General features: G+C 34.9%; 1 protein-coding gene and 1 pseudogene across 20 annotated transcripts in view; one reads left to right on the top strand and one right to left on the bottom strand.

Annotated features, from left to right (window-relative positions):
* Window positions 1–22,318, top strand: part of LOC105491823 (regulatory factor X3) — a 320,376-nt gene that overhangs the window by 44,877 nt on the left and 253,181 nt on the right. For 3 of the 20 annotated variants that reach the window (XM_011758505.3, XM_011758504.3, XM_011758509.3), the window contains one exon: window positions 12,625–12,678. The exons of the other annotated variants lie outside the window; for them this stretch is intronic. In XM_011758505.3, coding sequence (XP_011756807.1) covers window positions 12,675–12,678 — 4 coding nt within the window. In that variant the 5' untranslated portion in view covers window positions 12,625–12,674. The remainder of the gene's footprint in view (window positions 1–12,624; window positions 12,679–22,318) is intronic. 20 annotated transcript variants of the gene reach the window in all.
* Window positions 11,755–12,457, bottom strand: LOC105491822 (uncharacterized; annotated as a pseudogene).

Below are 22,318 nucleotides of genomic sequence, written 5' to 3'. Positions count from 1 at the left end.
CCTGTCTCACAGATCTGTTTCACTCTCATTTAAGTACTGAAATACAGATTTTTTTCGTAACTTTCTATTAGAGATAAGAATCAGTGATCTAAAAATTTTAAGTATTTTTGAAAAAACCAAACTGAGGGTTTTTTTTTTTTTTTTTTTTGGGTAAGATCTTTTTGTCATGAAAATTATGAATTCAGAATATTACAGAACTTGATCAACTTCCAGGAGGGTGGAGTGAGGGCCTCGGTGAATTTGTGCTCCCTATACAACAACAAAAATATGGGTAAAATAACGAAAATCAGCCATTTTAGAATTCTGGCAATTAAGCAGGAGTGTAAATTGAAAATTATCTGTCGAAGAGAAAACTAGTGAATCTTGGGAAGACCAGTGGGATCTGTGATATTTTGACTTGGGGTTATTCTCGTCTCTCTCTCCAGGTTAGTGGTGTAGCCAAAAGCTGGCAGTATTGCAGACAATGGAGATAGCTGACCACTTTTGGAGCTCCTTTAAAGGCACCATCCCCAGAGCATAGTTAATATTTTGTCCCAACTTGCAGCTCCCTGGGAAAACTCTTCTTGGAGAGTGGTTGGATATTTGATTTGACTCTGAACTCAGTTGGTGGAAGAAAAAGCTTACCCCCAGGGCATTACTGAAACAATAGCATACTTGGCAAAATGTCAACTGCCTAAGACTGTGATTTCAGTTGAGGCAAAGGAAGAAGCTGGCCAAGAATTTACAAGGAAAGTCTGGAGAACTAGCCAACTATAGGGAACTTTGGAAAGCTCTGACATATTCCTGGGTATTTAAAAGGCTGTACAAAGTGTAAGTCTGTACACATGCCCAGAAATGACCTGGGAAAGGAGAATGTCAACTCTGACTGATTTTGAGGCACTGAGTAAGCAGGAAGTGAAAATCAATGCTATTTGTAAGCTTCCTGAAGTTTGAAGGTATGATTTTTCATGATTTCTTTGGCAAAGGGTAGAAGACATATAGGTAAAGCATTTAAGGAAATCTTTTAAATGATGATTGGTTGACTGCTACATTATACTGGTCCAGGTATGACTTCTAGGAAGCCAGGCTTATAAATAAACACAAGATCCTAAAAAAAAAAAAAAAAGTTCTAGCGGAGAACTTGGGGGCCACATACTACAGGTAATACAGGATCTTAAAATTAGTTCATGAAAGTACTAAATAAGCAGCATCAAGAAAAACAACACACTGATGATTAAAAAGGGGAACAATGTAGAGCAATCTGATATGAGATTTGTTAAAATATATTACCTAAAATGTTCAGTTTTCAACAAAAATTGAGAAATGCAAAGAAGCAGTAAATATGCCACACATAGAGACAAATAATAATAAAAAACTAACAAAAAAAGTCCCTGTGAGAGCCTAGATTTTAGACTTCATAGTCTTTAAGTTAGCTTTTCAAAGAACTAAATGAAACCATGTCTAAAGAATTAAAGGGAAGTATCAGAATGGTATTTCACCAGAGAAAGAATATTAATAAAGATAGAAATTATTTAAAAAGGGAATTCTGGATCTTAAAAGTATAATAACTGAAATGAAAAATTCACTAGAGGAGCTCAGCAACAGATATAAATCGGCAAATGAAGGAATCTTTTAACGCAAAGTTAGGACAATAGAGATTTTTCAGTGTGAGGATCAGAAAGAAAAATGAACAGAACCTCAAAAGACTTAGGTAACTCCATCGAAAGTTGTACCAACATGGGCATTATAGGATTCCGAGAAGATGAGAAAGAGGCAGAAAGAATATTAAAAAAAAATAATGGCGGAAAGCTTTCCAGATTTGCTGAAAAATATTACTCTGTGCTACACATTAAAGAAGCTCACTGTAATCCAAGTTGAATAAGCCCAAAGTGATCCATACCTAGACCATCATAGTTGAATTTAAAGAAAAATCTTGAAAGTAGCAAGAGAAAAATGACTTGTTACAAGGAATCCTCAATAGGCTTAATAGCTCACTTATGAGAAACCCTGGAGGCTAGAAGACATTTTCAACGTTGAAATAAAAAGACTGTCAACCAGTAATTCTCTATGTAGCTAAACTGTTCTTCAAAACTGAAAGTGAAATTAAGATTTCCAAATAAACAGAAACTGAAAGGATTCTCACGAACTCGTAAGAAATGTTAAAGGCAGTCCTTCAGGTTGAAATGAAAGGACACTTGATGGTAAATTTTAATAAGTGTGAAGAAATAAAGAGGAATGGTTAAAGGTAACTACAGGCATTATGAAAGACATATATAAAAATACATATACATGAATTTTTCTCCAGTTATTTAAAACACTACTGAATAAAGCAATTCTTATAAAGTTGTATTGATGGGCTTGTGATACATAAAGATGGATTCCTTCATAGTTTTACAGATATGGTTCTCTTCTGGAATTTATAATACAACATGAATGCATCACTACCTTATAAGGCAGAGATAAGGTGCTGTTTGTCTCTGCCTCTAGTTTCTAAAATTAACTTGGTTTAATGGCATTATCTTAATGGCAGTTGTCGTCACTGGGCTACCTCATCTCTTCCTCTGTTTTCAAGCAGTCCATAAATACTAAACTTTGCATCAATGCTGGTAACTAGCTCCCTTACAGTGCCCTATGTTTGATGATCCTCTCTTGCCACTTAATAACTTCAGCTTATGGATGATGTTTATGATTATGTTCAAGATAAAGATATAATGTTTATAATCATCCGGTTATAACTGTTTACATTTGGCAATTTTCTTTCTTTCTTCTTCTTCTTCTTTTTTTTTTTTTTTTTTTTTAAAGACAGGGTCTCCCTCTGTTGCCCAGGCTGTAGTGCAGTGGCACAATTATAGCTCACTGCAGCCGCAATCACCTGGGCTCAAGCAGTCTTCCTGCCTCAGACTCCCGAGTAGCTGGGGCTATAGGCCTGTGTCACCACACCTAGCTAATTTTTTACTTTTTGTGGAGATGGGATTGCCTCAAGTGATTCTCCCTCCTTGGCTTCCCAAAGTGCTGGGATTACAGGCATGAGCCACCATACCTGGCTGCTAGTTTGGTCATTTTCTGCTTTGCAGACATTTGGATTGATTAGGGTTCTAATGGTGTATTGTTGCAAACCTGTCTTTGATTCTTTTAAAGATTATACGGCAATATTTTGTGGTTTGGGAAAATAAGCACTGTTTTTGGAGACAAATCTGTATTCAGAGTCTTGGCTGCCACTTGTTGGCTGACTTACCTTTAGATATGTTTCTTCTGGGTCAGTAATCTCATCTATAAATTGGAGAGAGTGATACTAAACCTTTTAACTTTTATTTTAAAAGCGTCATTGATATGAGCTTCTATGAGTTTGTGTTTTGGGAAGTCTCATAACCAATGAGACAATCACGGAGTTTCTTTCTTGCAAATGGTGAAGGTGAAGAAACTTTGAAACTTCAGTGGTACTTTCATAGTCTGTATTTGACAAGGGATCTTTTCTGATGAGATTGGTTCTTGTCATTTGACTGTTAATAGAAAAAGTCAGTTAAAACAGTAGGTCGTAAAAACTGCTGCACACTTCTCACTAATGTTTTAACTTGAAATGTGCAAAATGTATAAATAGGCTGTTTTTGTGACTAGGGTCGAGGGCCTTTTTTTCAATATAGGCTTGCTGATTGCAACTGCAAGTCTTACATAAATCTACATCTATAAAAAATCATATCCAGTTTATGCTGTATTTCTTTAATATAGATTAAAAAATTGAGACACTTGCAGAGCAGTGGTTCTCAAAGTGTGGTTCCCAGCCCAGCAGCGTCAGCATCATGGGAATTTCATAGCATGCAAATTCTTTGATTTTACTGCAGACCTACTGAATCAGAAACTGTGGAAGATGGGGCTCAGCGTTCTATTCTTGGCTTCCATGCTATATTTTGAGAAACATTATATTCTATATTTTATTATTTTTCCCAGTTTTAAAAATTTCTCTTACCTTTGCCTGTTTCAACAGCAGTGTTTTATAGTGACTTGCCTTTATCAAGTCTTTTCAATGCATTTGACTTAGTTTTTAAAGATCTCAAAAAAAAAAAAAAAAGATACAAGACCTTTTATTTTTGCTTTCATGGTTTATGTGATATTTAATTAAATTAGCTAATTACAATAACAATAAAACTCCCCTGTTGAGGTTTTGGAACAAATATTGTTCTGGGTGAATATACAGCTCAGCAGTTGGGAGCAGAAGTGTTGAGGGGCATGCTAGAGAGAGTCCTGCAGGCTGTGAGTTTTCAGTATTCTGTGAGCATCTGTCAGTATGGTTAAAGAGGAAATGAACAATGTGCGTTTACATAGCAAGCTGGGTAAGTGACACTTGATCAAGAGAGCTTCTCATGTGTATTATTTTATATAGGCTTATGGATTTCTTGGATCCATTTATCTTTATAACCCCTAATTCAATATGCATGTTTTTGACTTTTGTTGGTCTGTAGGTAGTCTTTTTGGCTAGACCCCAGAGTTAGAAATTTGTTTTTGATGATTTTCAGATCTCTCAGGTCAGTATTGTGGAGAAATAAGAGAACCCAGTAGTTCATATGAAAAATATGTGCCTGTTATTATGACACCAAAGGGGAAACTGTAGCAGCTAATACTTGAAGTAGAAAACAGATGGAAATCTTCTTCTCTAGCCTGACTCCAGCTTTTGCCCTGGCTTATAGTGCCTACTTTGATTTGGGAAATCCAATTATGTGTGGAGATAATTCCACAGGTGAAGTGTTTGCCTACTATTGAGATCCTTAAGGGTTATATAAGTGGATCGAGACTCTGGCCTGCTGAATCGAAACCGTTTCTCCTCAGCAACGTTCTAAATGGAGTTTTGATTGAGCTACTTTTTTATGAGTGTTTTAATTATTAGTATATTTTTAACCACATTGCTAATCCACAAAAGGAAAGGGCCTGAATAGCCTAAGTCAACTCTGGATCATCTTGTTACTGCAATAGTTAGATCACAGTACTGCTTTGCAGCATTAATAGAAAACTACGTCATGTGCAGAAAATAACTATTGCATAGCAACGTCAGGATACTGTAACAGTTGTTCAATAAAACAGCAGTATTAGTCCCCCTGAAGTTGATTTGATATGCCGAGTATTCATTCTTCACTGACACAGTAACTCAGTCATTTCACTAACAAAATAGTAGTTGCTACATATCTGATTTAACAAATAAAAGAATGTTGCTTAAATCTTTAAGATTGAAGTTTTTGTTAGGGATAGGCTCAATCTGTATCTTTTGTATAGTATAAATTGTGATTCTATATTGGAATTATACTTTGCTGTCTGGAAAAGTTTATAAAAGTAATGAAAATTTTGGTTTCAGACAAAACAAAAATTAGACTGAAAATAATTATCACATAAATTTTGAATAACTATGAGCTAGTGACATGTATGTATTACATCCTTTTCTCATTATATCTTACTAGGTTGTGTTATCTAGATTTTATAGATTGGGAAAATTGAATTAAGAAAGAAAGTGACTTGCCCAAGGTCATTTAAGTAGTAAGTGGTGGAGCTGGGATTTGAACTGTAGTCTATTTAACACTAAAGCCCAAGCTTTTAAATACTGCTTTACACCTTAATATCCGGTGCTTTAATAGTCTTGGCCTTCTTTCAAAAACTTCCCTCTTCCTGTCAATTCTAGAGATAACATTCAATAACTTGACAACAGTGACCTTTCTAAACAAATACAGTGTGTTACAGAGCCAGATGGCCTAAGATTATATTTTATTTTTCTGGCTCAAAATAAATTGCCTGCCCTAAGACTGATAAAGTCCAAAAAAAGACCCTTGTGTGTCTCAGGACCTCATCAGGCCACATGGCCAGCCAGTGCTGTTTATCATAAGTCAGCCACGAGTAGAAAACCTTATGTCTTTATACTATAATTTAGATTAGGACCTAATGAAGGGACAAGAAGCTGGTTTACTAAATGAGATCATTCAGTAATCGCAGTGCATTTGGTAGAAAGATTCTGAGGAACTGAAGACAGAATTCTAGGCAGTACTACTGTCTGTTCTATAAATTGGATGTATGGAGAAGGCTGATTTATAATTCAGCAAACTCCCAAATTAGGCATCCCTTTCCCCCCCTTGCTGGGATTTAAGGAGGATTTTTTATGATAACTAGCCACCTTATTCTTGATCACTCAAAATCTGGGTGAGAATTTTCTTGAAAGTCTTAGACAAATATATTTTAAAAGTAATTCTATATTGGGAACATAAGTTATTGTGCCACACATAAGCATAAACAGTACTTTCATGAGTTCAATTACACTTAATGAATTTCACGCGTAGAGAGACAAGTTTAAGCAGGGTAGGCATAGAAATGTTTCAAAGGTATGTTGAAGCCAAACTTGTAGTTGACAGATATAGTGACAAAAGAAATACTAGACTTGGAGTTAGGAGACCTCTGTTTGAGACTTGGCTTTACTATTACTCTGTAAGGATCCTTGAGCAAGTGATTTAAATTCTCCAAGACTCAGTTATTTGTAAAATGATGCCAGAATGATATTACTTGCCTTGTTTTATTGCAGGGTTGTTCTGAGGACCGTTAGGGAACAGGTGACAAAGGTACAGTGATGTACAAATGGATGCTGTTATTATGGCAGCATCTAGTATATATAAGGGTAAATGTCCTGAGCTGTGAGTAGGACAGATTTGCCTTTAGAATTGCTCTGCTGTTTAGTAATTTGGTGCTTTGGGCCAAGGCACCACAATCTTTTTGAATTTCAGTACTCTCTGTATAAAATAATCAACATCACAGAGTTGTGAGAATTACATTAATGTAGATACTATATTTAAATGTTTGTAAAATAGTGATGGGGAAGGAGTTATTATCCTGAACAGATTTCAGAAAGTTAGAAAAAAATAGCCAGAGATTTTTTATCTGTTCCCAAACATCTTAATAAAATAAATTACTCATAGAATGTTAGAATGCTAGAAGAACCTTTGAAGGTCATCTATCTTATCCTGCTCATTTTAAGACAAGGATCACCTCCTAATATTTTTGTCAATTCTGCTCTGTTTATATGCATAGAGGATAACATTCTCACTAGCATCATCAATTATAAAGGATAGCAACTGTCTCTCAATCACAATAGATACAGATTTCTGAAAATGTAAAGCCATATCAGAGATGAACTCTGGAGGTAATATCAGGCTGTGAAAAGAATTTGGGCTTTGGCTGGGTGTAATCCCAGCACTTTGGGAGGCCGAGGCAGGTGGATCACGAGGTCAGGAGATTGAGACCATCCTTGCTAACACGGTGAAACACTGTCTCTACTAAAACAAAAAAAAAAAAACAACAAAAAATTAGCTGGGTGTGGTGGTGGGCACCTTGTAGGCCCAGTTACTCGGGAGGCCAAGGCAGGAGAATGGCATGAACCCGACAGGTAGAGCTTGCCATGAGCCAATATCATACCACTGCACTCCAGCCTGGGTGACAGGGCAAGACTCCGTCTCAAAAAAAAAAAAAAAAAAAAAATCTGGGCTTTGTTGTGAAAAGCTGAGATGGAATCTTGCTCCTGTCAGTTACTAGTTTGTGACAGTGAAAAATTTACTTAGTATTTTGTGGACACATAACTATACTGTTTTTTTTTTTGTTGTTGTTGTTTCTGTTGTTGTTGTTTTAACCTACCACATAGGCCATCTATGTCTGTACTTAAACCTGACTGGCTCTCCATTTTTATATATCATTCTTTGGATCTGAGCTGTGTTTGATTTTTATGTTACTTATACTAATGGTTCTTGACCTTCTCTTTCTTGTCTCTAACACATTTGAGACTGGGGATTACAATAGTGATCCCTGAAGATTGCAGGGGGTGCTTGTGGCAAATCAGCATCTTGGAGTTCTAGGTCAGGTGTACTTTGAAAAGGCTTCCTTTTTAAGACTGGTTTAGGGACTTACACACGAGCTATTTATTTATTTATTTTTTTGATACAGAATAAATAAATTCTGTTGCCCAGGCTGGAGTGCAGTGGTGTGATCTCAGCTCACTGCAACATGAGCTATAATTTTTAAAACTATAATTATTTTGGTCACATGTCATGTTTTTCTTATATTGTTGATTTTGTACGGTTGAATTTATCTGTATTGGTGTCTAAAAATTATTTGAAAGCTAACTGGACAGTATTTTAATGTGAAATTGTAAAATAGTTTTAAGTGTATTCCCATAAGAAGAAGAGCTCTTCCAAAGAAAATAATAGGAAAATAATATTTAATCATTACCAGTAAAAACAAGTGCAAAAAAATTTGTTCACAATCAAGAATAATGACCTTTGTCCACTTTTTGAACACAGCGTTGAGAGGTTTCATAGTTTATATATTGACTTTATCTTTGACTTGCTGAAAATATTGTTTTCATCCTTATTGGGTGTCCTGGAAAAATACCCAAGTTGATCCTTAAATTTGAAAAAAGAAAATTCAAAACCAAGTATTTAGTTCTAGATTCTAATGATACTAGACTAGAAAATAGAAGATTGGCAGGTAAAGAAAATAATATATATGAAATAGTATATGAACACAGAAGCATAACCTATTGGTGTTCCTACATTGAACACAAATTCAGTGTGCATTTTCTGTCTTTTTGCAGCAGTTCAACTTTGGACGTGTGTTTCTTTCTCTTGTTAAATAAATGAACAGAATTTATCCCTTGATCATCTGTAACATAGTTTCGTTGTAACCAATAGTCTGGGCTTTCACTTGAATTTCTTTTTATGAATTTATGTGGAGATGCTTTGCATTTTTCTAAATTTTGACTACACTAATTAGAGAGTGGGTATTACGAAAAACTGACAGGCAGTTTTAAAAAATATTAAATGAGTTGGTTATGAAAAGGGATACAAGTATGTAGTTTTATATTTTTCAACTTGTTTTTACATTACCCTTTAGAATGTTTAATATTTTGTAATGAAAGTATGTGGTTTTTCTTTCTTTCTTTCTTTTCAAAAAGAAAACAATCGGGTAAAAATCTGAGAAATATTTTCAGTTGTCCAAGGCTGATGTTGACTTAAATAGGTCTAGGTCTTCATGGTTGACAGCTGCAGATAATTAGCTTTTTCTTTCTTAACAAAGAAAGCAAATGGAGCTGCAAGACATTCATTGCCTTTTCAGTCATCATAATAATAATGTATGTATTTAACTCCTGCAGTTCCTTAAATTGATTTAGTGCTAAGCTGCCTACATTACATATAATAGGAGTGACAAGTGAAAGCTGCAGCACATATTTGCGTGGCAAAAGGGAGCAGTGATTGACGGCAAAGTTTCTCTCTACAAGAAACAGCAGTGTTGTGGAGCTCAAAAAGGGCCAGATACATAATTCTTAAAATTGTAGAGCAGATTCATGAAATGAATTTTAAAAAGTGATTGCCACTTGGTGTACTTGAGTGTCTTTATGTTTTTGGCTCTGGGTGAGGGGCGCAGATGGACAGAATCTCACCTGACTGTGGAATATCAATAAATTCCTTTTAAGTATGTTAGTATTTGTAATTTAAGAATGATACTTATAAATTTTAGATCAAAAATTACGTCTCTGTACTCAGTAACTGAAAATTTCTTTTAGCTGTAACAATTCACTGTATTTGAAGAAGCCGAGTAATACATCTATTCAAATAAGGATTTTGAAGGCCCCAAATTGAGTTATTTTTCATGGAAGGTACCCATTTTTACATGTCTATAAAACTTGAGGTATCATTTCTGGAAAGGTGATGACATAGGATTGGTGGTTTCTTTTGGTCAGACAGTGGCTAAATGCGATCATGTTTCAAAAGTACTCGAAAAATATTCTGGCATTCTTTTGTTCCCATGACATATACTGAGAAGCCACGGTTGAAAGGACCCTTGGTGTTTGCTGCTTCATGATGCTCTATGATGAGCCTAGAGTGCTGGGCTTCATATTATACCATGGAAATGTTTCTTATTTTGTTGACAACTCTGTGTCTGTGGCAGGCGGGGAGGGGAAGCCCTGTGTGTGCTTGTACACTGGCAGCCTCTACTGGCCATCGCAAAGAGCAGCATTGACCTCTGTTCTTTACATTCCAGGTTTCATATGCTTTTACTTGGGTTTAGCTCTTCTTTGATCCTCATCCTCTTTGTTATCCTCTTTTGAAGACTAGTTATTCTGTTGGATGTCTTCATTTATAATTATTAAAGAGCTACTAGTCTAGTATTTTCATTAAAAAATTAATATCATAAGTGAATGGAATTCTTCAGGACCTTGGAAGAAGTTATGAATATAACCTTTCCTTGAGAAATAATTTTCATATAAGAGGGAAGATAGATTCATCTTTATGTAGGTTTAAAAATACTTTCTCAGTTGCAAGCCTTAATGTATGATATAGAGATTAGTCATTTACTTATGACTGACAAATAACCCTGATTCCCTGAAAGAAAGCCTTGGCTCAGTGATAGACTTAATTACACACACAGACACACACACACGTGCTTGTACACTGGCAGCTTGTACACGTGTGTGTGTGTGTATTTCTTTAGATTTAGGTATATCAGCTCTCTCTTAGAGGTTTCCAGGAAGTGGGCATAAACTCTTATTGGGCTTTATGGATATGAATACCTCTGGGGATTGGATAGACGGTGGTGTCTAGGCTTTAAGTCTAGACAGAAAATGATAAGTATTTGTAAATAAAAGATCCAAGGATGGTAGTAAACTCTGGATTATCTGTTTCAGGGGTAGAAACTTGTGAAATGTTTGATCTAATATCTTTGACTTTGGGCAATAATTTGACCACAGTAGATGATTTCCCCAACAAAATAGACTCATTTCTTGATATTTACATCTTGCCAGTGGCTCTACTTACCAATCACCTAGTTATCTTTGAATCTCTTGGTATTTTCAAAATTGAATCTTTTTATACAAAGTCTCATATCCAATGGCTTCTGTTCCTACTGATACCACCAATTCCTAGATTATTACAGTAACTTTAGGTTAGTGCAAAAGTAATTGGCAAAAGCCACAGTTACTTTTGTGCCAACCTATGCTAATAGATTTCATTTTATCCATGTTCTTTACCTTTTAATTCAACCGTACAACCTAGCCATATGCATTTGACTAAAACTTTACTTTTCTTGCATCACTTTTTTTTCTTTTAATAATTTATTATTTGCTTGAGAAAATGAAGAGGACTAAAGGATATAGCCAGTAGAGCAAGACAAGGAGCATGGAGCTAGGAATAGGAAGATGTGGGATTTTTGCTTTGGTTTTGGCTATATGATTTTAAGAATATGCGTATACCTTCCTGAGTCTCTGTTTTTCTATTATTTAAAATTATTTGTTGCCAAGATTGGTTAAAATAATGTTGTATAAAATTGCCATGAGTTCTTTAGAACTCTATTTTCCTGCTACAGAGTAAAAAGACAAAATTTCTTAGTCTGGAATTTCTTTTCAAACAGCTCATTTCTGTACTATGCATGGCATATAGTAGGTACTTAATAAATGCTGTTTGAATAAACTCTGTACTTCAAATCTTGTATTTCTCTCTTATTTTCCCACTCAAATATGTTGTCTCTACTCTGATCAATGAAAATGTTGTTCATATGGTCACAGCTACATCATTCTCCTATTCTTTGCCCTGCTAAGAATGCTGTCCTTCACTTTTTTTTTTTTTCAAATCCTGTTTTTTAGGAATAGTCAAGTTCCCCCATCTCCTTTGAGTCCACTTTTGCTTTTGCTTTTTTTCACCATAGCAATACTTATTGTCTTTCCCACTTACTGCTCTGTTTTGAGATATATGATATCTTGTATTATTAATAAAAATGCCCTGTTTATATACCTTCTCTTCTTTGTATACTGTAAACTCCTGTAGAACAAGAATAATAGCTTTGATTTTTGTAGTTACTCTTTAAGGATATTTTCATCGAACTTGTAGTATATCCAGATTAACATATGGGTCAAGTGCAGTGGCTCACGTTTGTAATCTCGGTACTTTGGGAGGCCGAGGCAGGTAGATCACCTAAGGTTGGGAGTTCAAGACCAGGCTGGCTAACATGATGAGACTTTGTCTCTACTAAAAATACAAAAAAAAAAAAAAGAAAAAAAAAAGTTAGCTGGGCGTGGTGGTGCATGTCTGTAATCCCAACTACTAAGGAGGCTGAGGCAGGAGAATCACTTGAACCCCAGAGGCGGAGGTTGTGGTGAGCTGAGATCATGCTACTGCACTCCAGCCTGGGAAACAGAGTGAGACTCTGTTTCAGAAAAAGAAAGAAAGAAAAACAGATTAACATATGATGAGAAATGGTTTGTATTTGCCACAAGATATTAGAACAAGGATTGGCAGGTTGTTAGAAGTGAGATACTAAGATGCTGTCAGACTACTGATACCCTTGATTTATAGGGGTAAAGAATTCAGATTTCAAGGGCTTTGGGGAAGGTTCCCCTCTGGAAAAGAATGACCTGCTTATTGTTATGAGTTAGTGATTCTTCTATTTTAATAAAGCACCCCTTTAACATATTGTTAATTAACTGTTCCTTAAATACCAATATTGTTTCCGTGTGAATATAAATTAAGTGGTAAAAGGCATAGAGTCATAGGGATGCGAGAGACACTTACTTTTCCACTGATACCTTTTGAATTTTTTTTTTTTTTTTTTTTTTTTTTTTTTTTTTTTTTTTTTTAGTATTTACATTTTTACCTGTTCAAATCTAACAAGTTGGAACTGTTTCTTGGATGGGTAAGTTATCAAACATTACCACCAGTGTAAAAGTCCTCAACATATATTTAATTGCTTTTATTTGTTAAATCAGCTTTATTAGGATGTAATTTACTTACAGTATAATTCACCAATTTTAAGTGTACAATTTGATGAGTTTTGGCGGATGTATACAGTTGTGTTCCACCATTACAACCAAATATGGATCATTTCCATCACCCTTAAAAGTTTGTTCCTGCCCTTTTGTAGTTGATCCTTTACCCTATCTCCTTGCTCCTGGCAACCACAGATCTACTTTATATTACTACAGTTTTGCTGTTTCTAGGATTTTATATAAATGGAATCATGCAGTATGTAGTTTTTGCACCTGGCCTCTTTTAGATTTTACCTGTATATGGATCAGCAGTTTGTTCCTTTTTATTGCTGAGCAGTAGTTTACTGTGTGGCTATACCACAATTTGTTTATTCTGATTACTATATGTTGGAATTTTTCTTTTTCAGGGTTTAGCTATTATGAATAAAACAGTTATGCAGACACAGTGTTATGCAATATAAGTGTTTTTATGGACATATGTTTTTATTTTACTCGGATAATGTGTACTAAGCGATTGCTGAGTCATATGATAAGGGTATGTTTTAACTTTTCTAAGTAACTGCCGAACTGTTTTCCAAAGTGGCTGTACCATTTTGCATTCCTACCAGTTGCTCTATATCCTTTTCAACACTTGGTATTAACAGTTCTTTTTATTTTAGCTATCATTCTAATGAAAGTGTAATGGTAACTCATTACAGTTACATTACTTTTTATTTCCCTAAAATGATTAATTGTTTGAGCATTTTTTCATGTACTTTTTGGTCATTTGCATATGTACTTATGTAAAGTGTCCAAACCATTTCCCTATTTTTTATTTTCATTTGTATTTATGAAGGCAGCAGTGCAATGGCATGATCACAGCTCCCTGCAGCCTTGACTTCCTGGGCCCGAACAATCCTCCCACCTCACCCTCCTGAGTAGCTGGGAACGTAGGTGGGTACTTCCATGCCTGGCTAATTTTTAAACTTTTTGTAGATACTGGGGTCTCCCTATGTTGCCCAGGCTGGTCTTGAACTCCAAGGCTCAAACAGTCCTCCTGCCTTGGCCTCCCAAAATGTTGGGATTATAAGCGTGAGCCCCAGTGCCCAGCCCCTAGTTTTGAAAAAACAGTTCTTTTTTTTCCTTCTTATTGAGTTCTATATATACCTCTACATATTCTGGGTACAAGTCCTTTATCAGAGATGTTTTCCAATTTTTTTTCCAAGTCTATCGGCTTGTGCTTTCATTTTGTTAAGTGTGCCTTTTCAAAGAATAAGCCTTTAATTTTGATGAAGCCCAGTTTATTGATTTTTTTCTTTTGTGCTTTTTGTGGAGTGTTAAAGATTTTTATCTAAACGAATATCATTTAGATTGCCTCGTATGTTTTTCTAGTAGCTTATAATATCATTTTTAGGCTTCTGATACATTTTTAGTTAATTATTGTATATGATGTGAGGTGTCGTATCTTTCCAAATGGGTATGTGATTGTTCCAGTTCCATTTGCTGAAAAAGACAAGAATTTTTCCATTTAATTACCTTAGCGTTTTCATTGAAAAATTAATTGACCATATATATGTGGGTTTATTTCTATTACATTTTTAAATTACTATCTTTATGACAATACCCTATTTTCTTGATTATTGTAGCTTATAGTCTTACAGTTAAGTAATATATAAGTCCTCCCACTTTCTCTTGTATTTCAAAATTGTTTTGGTTACTTTACATCCTCTACATTTTCATATAAAATTTTAAAAGCCTACTGGGATTTTGAATGGAATTGCATTGACTCTATAGATCTGTTTCAAGAAAATTAATATATTAAACAATATTGGGTGTTATGATCCACGAACATGATATGTCTCTTTCTTTACTTAGGTCTTTAATGTCTCTAACCAGTGTCTTACAGTTTTTAGTGCATAATTCTTGCATGTATTTTTTGTTAAGTTTATTCCTATTATATATTTAATACTATTATAAGTGACATCACATGCTATTATAATGCTAGCAATGCAATATTAGCAATGCTAGTATTGAAATACAGTATGACTAGTATTGAAGTATGGTACGCTTTATATTTTGACCTTGTAACATTGCGATGTACTAAATGCACTATTTCTAATAGCTTTATTTAATTTTTGGTAAACTCTTAAAAGTGTTATGCATAGACAATCATGTTGTCTGTAAATAAAGACAGTTTTTACTACTTCTTTTCTAATTTGTGTGCCTTTTATTAATCTTTCTTACCTTATTGCTTTGGTTAGGACCTACAGTGTTGAGTAAAAATGGAGAGGGAGGATATCCTTGCCCTCTTGTATTAGAAAGAAAATATTCAGTCCTTCCCTATTAAGTATGATATTAGCTATAGTTTCTTTCTGGATGCCTTTTATTAGGCTGAGGAAATTCCCTTCCATTCCCAGTTTGCTGAGGGTTATTTGTGAGTGAATGTTAAATTGAGATGACCTTATACTTTTTCTTTTAGTCTGTTAATCTGGTAAAATATCCTGATTGATATTCTAATGATAAAGCAACCTTGAATTCTGGGATAAATCCCATTTTGTCATTATCTGTTTATATGTATGTTGCTGAGTTTTATAGGATTTTGTTACAGATATTTTGTTATTTGTCTTCCTAAGGGATATTGGTCTGTAGTTAAATTTTCTTGTAGTATGTTTATCACTTTTTTCTTTTTTAAATCAGGGTAACACTGGCCTCATAAAATGAGTTGGGAAATGTTCCCCCTTTTGTTTTCAGGAGGGGTAAACCCCAACTTAATTATGAATTGGAAACCACAAAAGTTCACTTGTGGCACTTAAACAACTTAGTTCTTGTGACTGAAATAAGAAATATTTTAGTATTGAAGGGCGTGTTCTCCCTTTCAGATGGTCTCCAAATGATTATTTGTATGTAAAAACAAAAAGTAAAACAGAAAATAAAACAGCTTATGTAGGTATGCTTATATAGGCATTTGTAAAAATTGATATGCAAATTAAAATTTAATAACCTTGGATATTAATTTAATATCAATAAACCATAGATATGGTATATGAAAATATATTCACAGAGATGTTAATACTTATATTATTTTGTTTTTGTTCATGTAAACATTTTGTGAAATCTCTTGTACATTCTCATTGTCATACTTTGTTTATATTTCAACTTAACAACTTGTCAGTGGTAATTGTTACGTTACATTAAATTAAAAAAATTCTTTTTCTAGCATAATATTGTTCTATTAACAGTTCTTTGTGGCAAGAAACTATTCCTTGAACATGCAGTAGTTTTTAAATTGTATCCCATTTAGATGAGAAAACTGATAGATGTATTTAGATTGCTTAGTCACTGATTTGACCTCGTTGGGTGACTTTTTACATGTTGGTGTTAAAACTGTTCTATTTTCATCCAAAGCGTATTCTGTGAACTTTAGGATCAGGATGACAAATGCTGTCTACCGTCTAAAACGGTATCTGTTAAAATTGTTTTGGATGATTGGGAAGTTGGATTAAATGAATAAAAATGGTGAACTTTATTGAGTGACAAACATGAAACTCAACTTATATTTTTATGTGATGAAAATAGTTTGTTGCTCTCTTATGTATTTAAAAAATATTAGAATTTTAACCTTGTGAAGAGCTTTGTAAACATTTGCTACATATATTTTGTCTACCTAGTTTTGATAAATATTATTGATATTAAGTACATATTTTAAATAAATAATGAGAAAAAAGAAATAGTAAATCTCAGCGATGGATGTTTAAAAAGTACCAAAAAATACCAGATTTTATAAATATTGATAACCTGTCATCTTATAAGAAAAATAATCTGTGAGAATATTAAATACATTAGAGTAAGACTATAGGAGAAGTATTGAGAGGTGTTTATAGTTCTGTGTTAGACATGTAATAAAAATATGTTGTTAGGAAATTGGTTAAGTGATTAGGGAAGCATTGTCTTTTCTTACTGTAGAAATAGAAGCATGCATACTTGGAAATGGCAAGAAAATAGTACAGTGTTTTGAAGCTTTTTTTGATAATGGGCATGTAGCTTTTAACTAACTAAGCCTGAGGTGGGGTTGGGATGGGATTAAGGGAGGTAAGGTACTAGCTCTGAGAGTCTGTGAAATCCTGCTTTGTTTAAAGTAGACCGAAATGAACTAAGTGACATGAATAATGACTGAGTTTTATAATGACTGAGTTTATCAACTTCAAGTTTAGAGCTAAGAAAACTAAAATTGAACATTGAAAATTATATTTTTTAAAATGTTGGTTTATCTTACTTGATGAGTACAAGGTAGAGGAAAACTGGGCAAATAGGGTGATGATTGTTTTATGGAACAAGGACTTTTTAAAAATAATATTAAATCTATTATGTGATGTTGTTAAAATATTAGTTTCATCCATGCATAGATTGAGGTGCAAGAGGATTTGTGTTCTTAAATTGGTGTTGATTTTATTTGCATCTCATAAGAAAATTGAGCATATTAGTAAAATACAATGTAATTTGTAGAGCCCAGAATAGATTTAGTATCTTTTCTAAGTACCTGAAATGTAAATTTTAGGTTTTATTGGCCCCTGCCTTCCATCGTTCAATTTGTCACATTCCCTACAATAAAGCTTGTGGTTTGTGTATTCATATCTAAGCTGGGTTGTAAGCCAGAGTAATGGTAGAAGGCAAGAGGAAGATCCCAGACTAGGGTCCTTTGATGTGTAACCAACCATCTTTTTTAGTTGAACATTTGTTATAATAAAGTTTTTTTCCTCCATCATGTCACTATATCATTGTTTAAAACCCCTTTCCTCGATTACAAAAGCAACATGTACGTTATGAAGAGGAAAGGAACTACACCCATACTCTTACCATCCATGGATAACATAGATACCCTTCTTTAGGTAAAATACTTTCAAAATGAAATTGTGTTAGAGTCATTATTGGAAGATGTCCTCTTTTAAATTCTACCTTCTATCAAACTATAACTTACTCTGAGTAAAATGGATAAGAATGTAGTAGGATGAGATAACTAGGGGCTGAAGTGATACTTCAAGAGAAGATTGAGAAGGAAAAGAATCCCCATGAAATTACTGAAGCACAGAACAAAAAGGGAAGAGCAAAACAAAAAATTCTGACCCTCACGAGTGTGTCTATGGAAATGTAAAGTTATATAAATAAGTATTGTTATGTATTATGTATACTTTCACTTATTATTCATACCATTTATTTTGATTTGTGTCTCTTTTTAGTTAGCTCACTGCATCCAAATGTAAAACAGTGTCTTCATAATAGAGGAGTGCCCAGTAAGTGTGCCAATTTTATGTTTTCCAGTCCTTTATTCTCAGAATTTAATCAGTAGAATCTTGTCCTGAAACTTACCACGTGTCTTCCACTTTTCACAGATGTGATTGGGGTAGAAATTCTTCCTGTTTATCTGAATGAGAACCCTTTGGTAAAATTCCTTTGATTCTGAGATAACTAGATGAAATGTGTTGCATAAATCATGTCACAGCAAACAGTTGTCACCTGGCACTAGAGCTTGATGAAATTTAAAAGTGTTGGCTCATTGCCTGTAGTGTTCAGTTACAGTTCTATAGAAAGTCTGTTTGTACAGATGAAGCAGTTCTTGGTGTAATGCAAGATTCATCTCTCAAGTGATAGGGCGCATATGAGTTTATTCCAGAGATCTTTACTCTGAGCTCCCAAGACATAGTCAGAGGGGCATTGTTTTAATTTCTCATTGCTCTCCCTTTGGCACACTTATAAGAAAATGAACAGATCTTCAATTTGGTGAAATTCTTAGCATTTATTTAATTCAGTGTCTGCTGCAATGCAGGAATGTTTTCAATAGTATTCTTGGCAGATAATCAAATTTGAGTTTTAAGATGCTGCTTTTATCTGTAACTACTTATTCCCTGTCAGCTCTTGTCTTCACTTTCTTCTACTACCAAAGTTTCTACATCCATCTTTACTTATTGGTAGTTTAGTCTTATACTTAGCCTTTTCTTACAGAATAACAAAGATCTATTAAGCATGTGTAGATAAAGGGTAATGAACCCATGTTCATTGACTCCAGAAGAAACTACAACTACAGGACTGTATTCTTTACACTGTGCCAAACTTTATTCCTAAAAGCTACATTAGATTTTGCCATTCCCCAGCTTTAAAGCCTTTGTCACCTATAGGAAAACATACAGACTTTGGGGGTCATAAAACAGGTGTATATCTGCTTTAAAAAAAATCACTTTGTTTCTATTTCCCACCCCCATTACTCTTCTGCTCCATAGGTAAATTCTGATGTTTCTGATCTGAATCTTTTTATTTGTATGTGTCCTTGTAAAACATGTAGATTTATTTTGTGTGCAGACAAATACTGGACGTGCCTGTATTTTAAATTTGCATTACTTGTGTTATGCTCTAGACATTTTTTATTTTGACCTCAGCACTGTTTTAAAGATCTGTCTGTATCATTGGCATACATCTATATTGCTACTCCTAACTGCTGCATAGTATTCTTTAGAGAGTATTTGCTTTGTTTTATTTATTCTATATATTGGAGACTTACATTACAAGGCCTTTTTTATAACTGACCCCATATTTTTAAGTTATCTCTTGGAATTACACTTCATGCGCCTTAAATCCTAGCTGAATCATTCCTGTATGAAAACAATGTCCTTTTTTATATTGCCATGCCTTTGCACATGCTGTTCCCTAGGATACTTCCAGTCTTCTAATGACTGCTTCCTCACGACTCAACTCAGATGTCATTTCCTTGATGAAGACTTAAGCAGCTATTTCATGCTTGAGCTAGTTGCTGTGTACTCTGCTCACACAGCACTTATTTTTATCTTGGGAATATAGAAGCCTACAATTCCACCTAGCAGTCTATGTATCTGTCTAGATTCCTTGAAGACAGAGACCAGATAGATCTCAGGTATCTTTGTATTCTTTACTCTAGTTTGGTGAATTGCGTATAGATGGCAATCAGTAAAACATTCATTGAATGAGTGAATTGTGTGGAGTTCCTTAAAGTGAAACACTGACCATATAAGCAAAAATGGTTCTCATAAGTAAGAAAAGGTTGAGACACAAATACAAATGTCATATAAAGCTGAGAGAATAGCATACAGGAAGCTGAATCCTAAAATGAATTGAGGCTTGTAAAGATACTAAGTACTGGAACATGTTATGTTCAGATCATGAAAAAAATAATAATAAAAGAATAAACTACTGGTTGGGACAGATGTAACACTGGATAGTAGAGTGAAAGCAGAGTTATGGAACTCCTGGGTTTTTAATTTCTCTATCAAAAGAAAATGATACTCAAGTTCAGTAAAGAACACTAATGATAGTAGCAAGGGAATTGAAGTTAAGAAAGGTAAAACAATGATGAGAAAGCACTTTTTTGCTCTCAACTAGTTAATGTCCTTGGATTAAAAGACTTGCAAATATGAATGGTTAGGTAATCTTTGAACCATTATGACCAGTAACAGAGATGACAGAAAACTAATGATCATGGAGATAACTGTTTTTATTTTCAAAAAAGAGAGAAAAAGGTAGAATTCTGCTATTTTAAGATTAGTAGGTTTTATGTTTATCCTTGGGACAATTCTTTTCTTTTTTTTTTTGTTTTGTTATTTTTTTTTTGGAGATGGAGTCTCGCCCTCTTGCCAGGCTGGAGCGCAATGACATGATCTCGGCTCACAGCAACCTCTGCCTCCCAGTTCAAGCTATTCTCCTGCCTTAGCCTACCAAGTAGCTGTGATTACAGGCACATACCACCACGCCCAGCTAATTTCTATAGTAGAGACAGGGTTTCACCATGTTGGCCAAGATGGTCTCGATCTCTTGACCTCATGATCCATCTGCCTCAGCCTCCCAAAGTGCTGGGATTACAGGCATGAGCCACCGTGCCTGGCCCTTGGGACAATTCTTTAACTGATGATTAGACAGATGACTTGTGAGGACTTACCTAGAAAAGGAGCAGTCCTCTAGGGACCACATGGGCTCACCAGGAGTGTGTCATATTAAATATGTGATTTTTTTTTCTCCCTATATAGTTGGAGTAAGTTGATTTTAGTAAGGTTTCAGACAGTGTCTCATGAAATGTTTATGAAATATTTAACAGATGGCCAAATTGGGAGTTGGGTTATTGGGCCAGGTAAATTAATGGATGGTTGAAATATTTTGATGAATGAATTGATATCAGCTTGGAGAAAGGTATTTCCAGTGACATGACGTGGCCGTTTTTCTCACTCTGTTCTATTAATCATTTTTATCATGGACTTGGATTAAACAGGCACATCATATTTGCATATCACATAAAGCTGGGAGCAAAAGCTAATAGTTTGGATGAAGGAATTAGGATTGAAAAAAGCTTAGCCATCTGAAGTGATTGGCTGAAACTAAGATGGTCTGTAATAATGATTAACATAAAATTTTGCATATAGGTTTGTCAGATTATCACACTAGCCACGAATCAAATGGATATGTTTTAAAGGAAGTTCATGTGAAAAGACCTGGGAAGTTGTGCCTTAACTGTCACTGCCATGTCCCACAGTGCCATAGTTTGAATGTGTCTCCTCCAAAAGTGAGATGTAGAAATTTAAGGGCCAATGTGATACTATTAGAGCGTGGGACCTTTAAGAGGTCATAAGGTCATGAGGACTCCTTCCCTTGTGAGTGGGAATAAGACCACTGTAAAAGTAGCTTTCCACAGCCTTCAGGAGCTTGCTTTTCTGCCTTCTGCCATGTGAGGACACAGTTTTCCTCCACTCTGGAGGATGCAGCCCTCACCAGACAACCAAACCTGCCTACATCTTGACTTCCAGCCACGGATTGTCAGATATAAGTTTTTGTTCTTTGTAAATTACCCAGTCTCAGGTATTGCTCTGTCAGCACAAACTAAAACACAAGTGTAGACTGTTTTAATAGAAGTGAAGTACTTGGAATGGGGAAGTGCAGTCTCTGTACTGATGATGAGATACCATTGTATTCATTTATGGTTTCCAGGTTTTAAGAAGTATCTCGGAACTTTATTTTTTGTTTTATTATTATTATTATTATACTTTAAGTTCTAGGGTACATGTGCATAACGTGCAGGTTTGTTACATATGTATACTTGTGCCATGTTGGTGTGCTGCACCCATCAACTCGTCAGCACCCATCAACTCGTCATTTATATCAGGTATAACTCCCAATGCAATCCCTCCCCACTACCCCCTCCCCATGATAGGCCCCGGTATGTGATGTTCCCCTTCCCGAGTCCAAGTGATCTCATTGTTCAGTTCCCACCTATGAGTGAGAACATGCGGTGTTTGGTTTTTTGTTCTTGCGATAGTTTGCTGAGAATGATGGTTTCCAGATGCATCCATGTCCCTACAAAGGACATGAACTCATCCTTTTTTATGGCTGCATAGTATTCCATGGTGTATGTGTGTCACATTTTCTTAATCCAGTCTGTCAGTGATGGACATTTGGGTTGATTCCAAGTCTTTGCTGTTGTGAATAGTGCCGCAATAAACATACGTGTGCATGTGTTTTATAGCAGCATGATTTATAATCCTTTGGGTATATACCCAGTAATGGGATGGCTGGGTCATA

This window comes from Macaca nemestrina, chromosome 14 (assembly GCF_043159975.1).
Source record: "Macaca nemestrina isolate mMacNem1 chromosome 14, mMacNem.hap1, whole genome shotgun sequence".
Classification (NCBI taxonomy): domain Eukaryota; kingdom Metazoa; phylum Chordata; class Mammalia; order Primates; family Cercopithecidae; genus Macaca; species Macaca nemestrina.
This window is presented reverse-complemented; position numbering and strand designations above follow the sequence as displayed.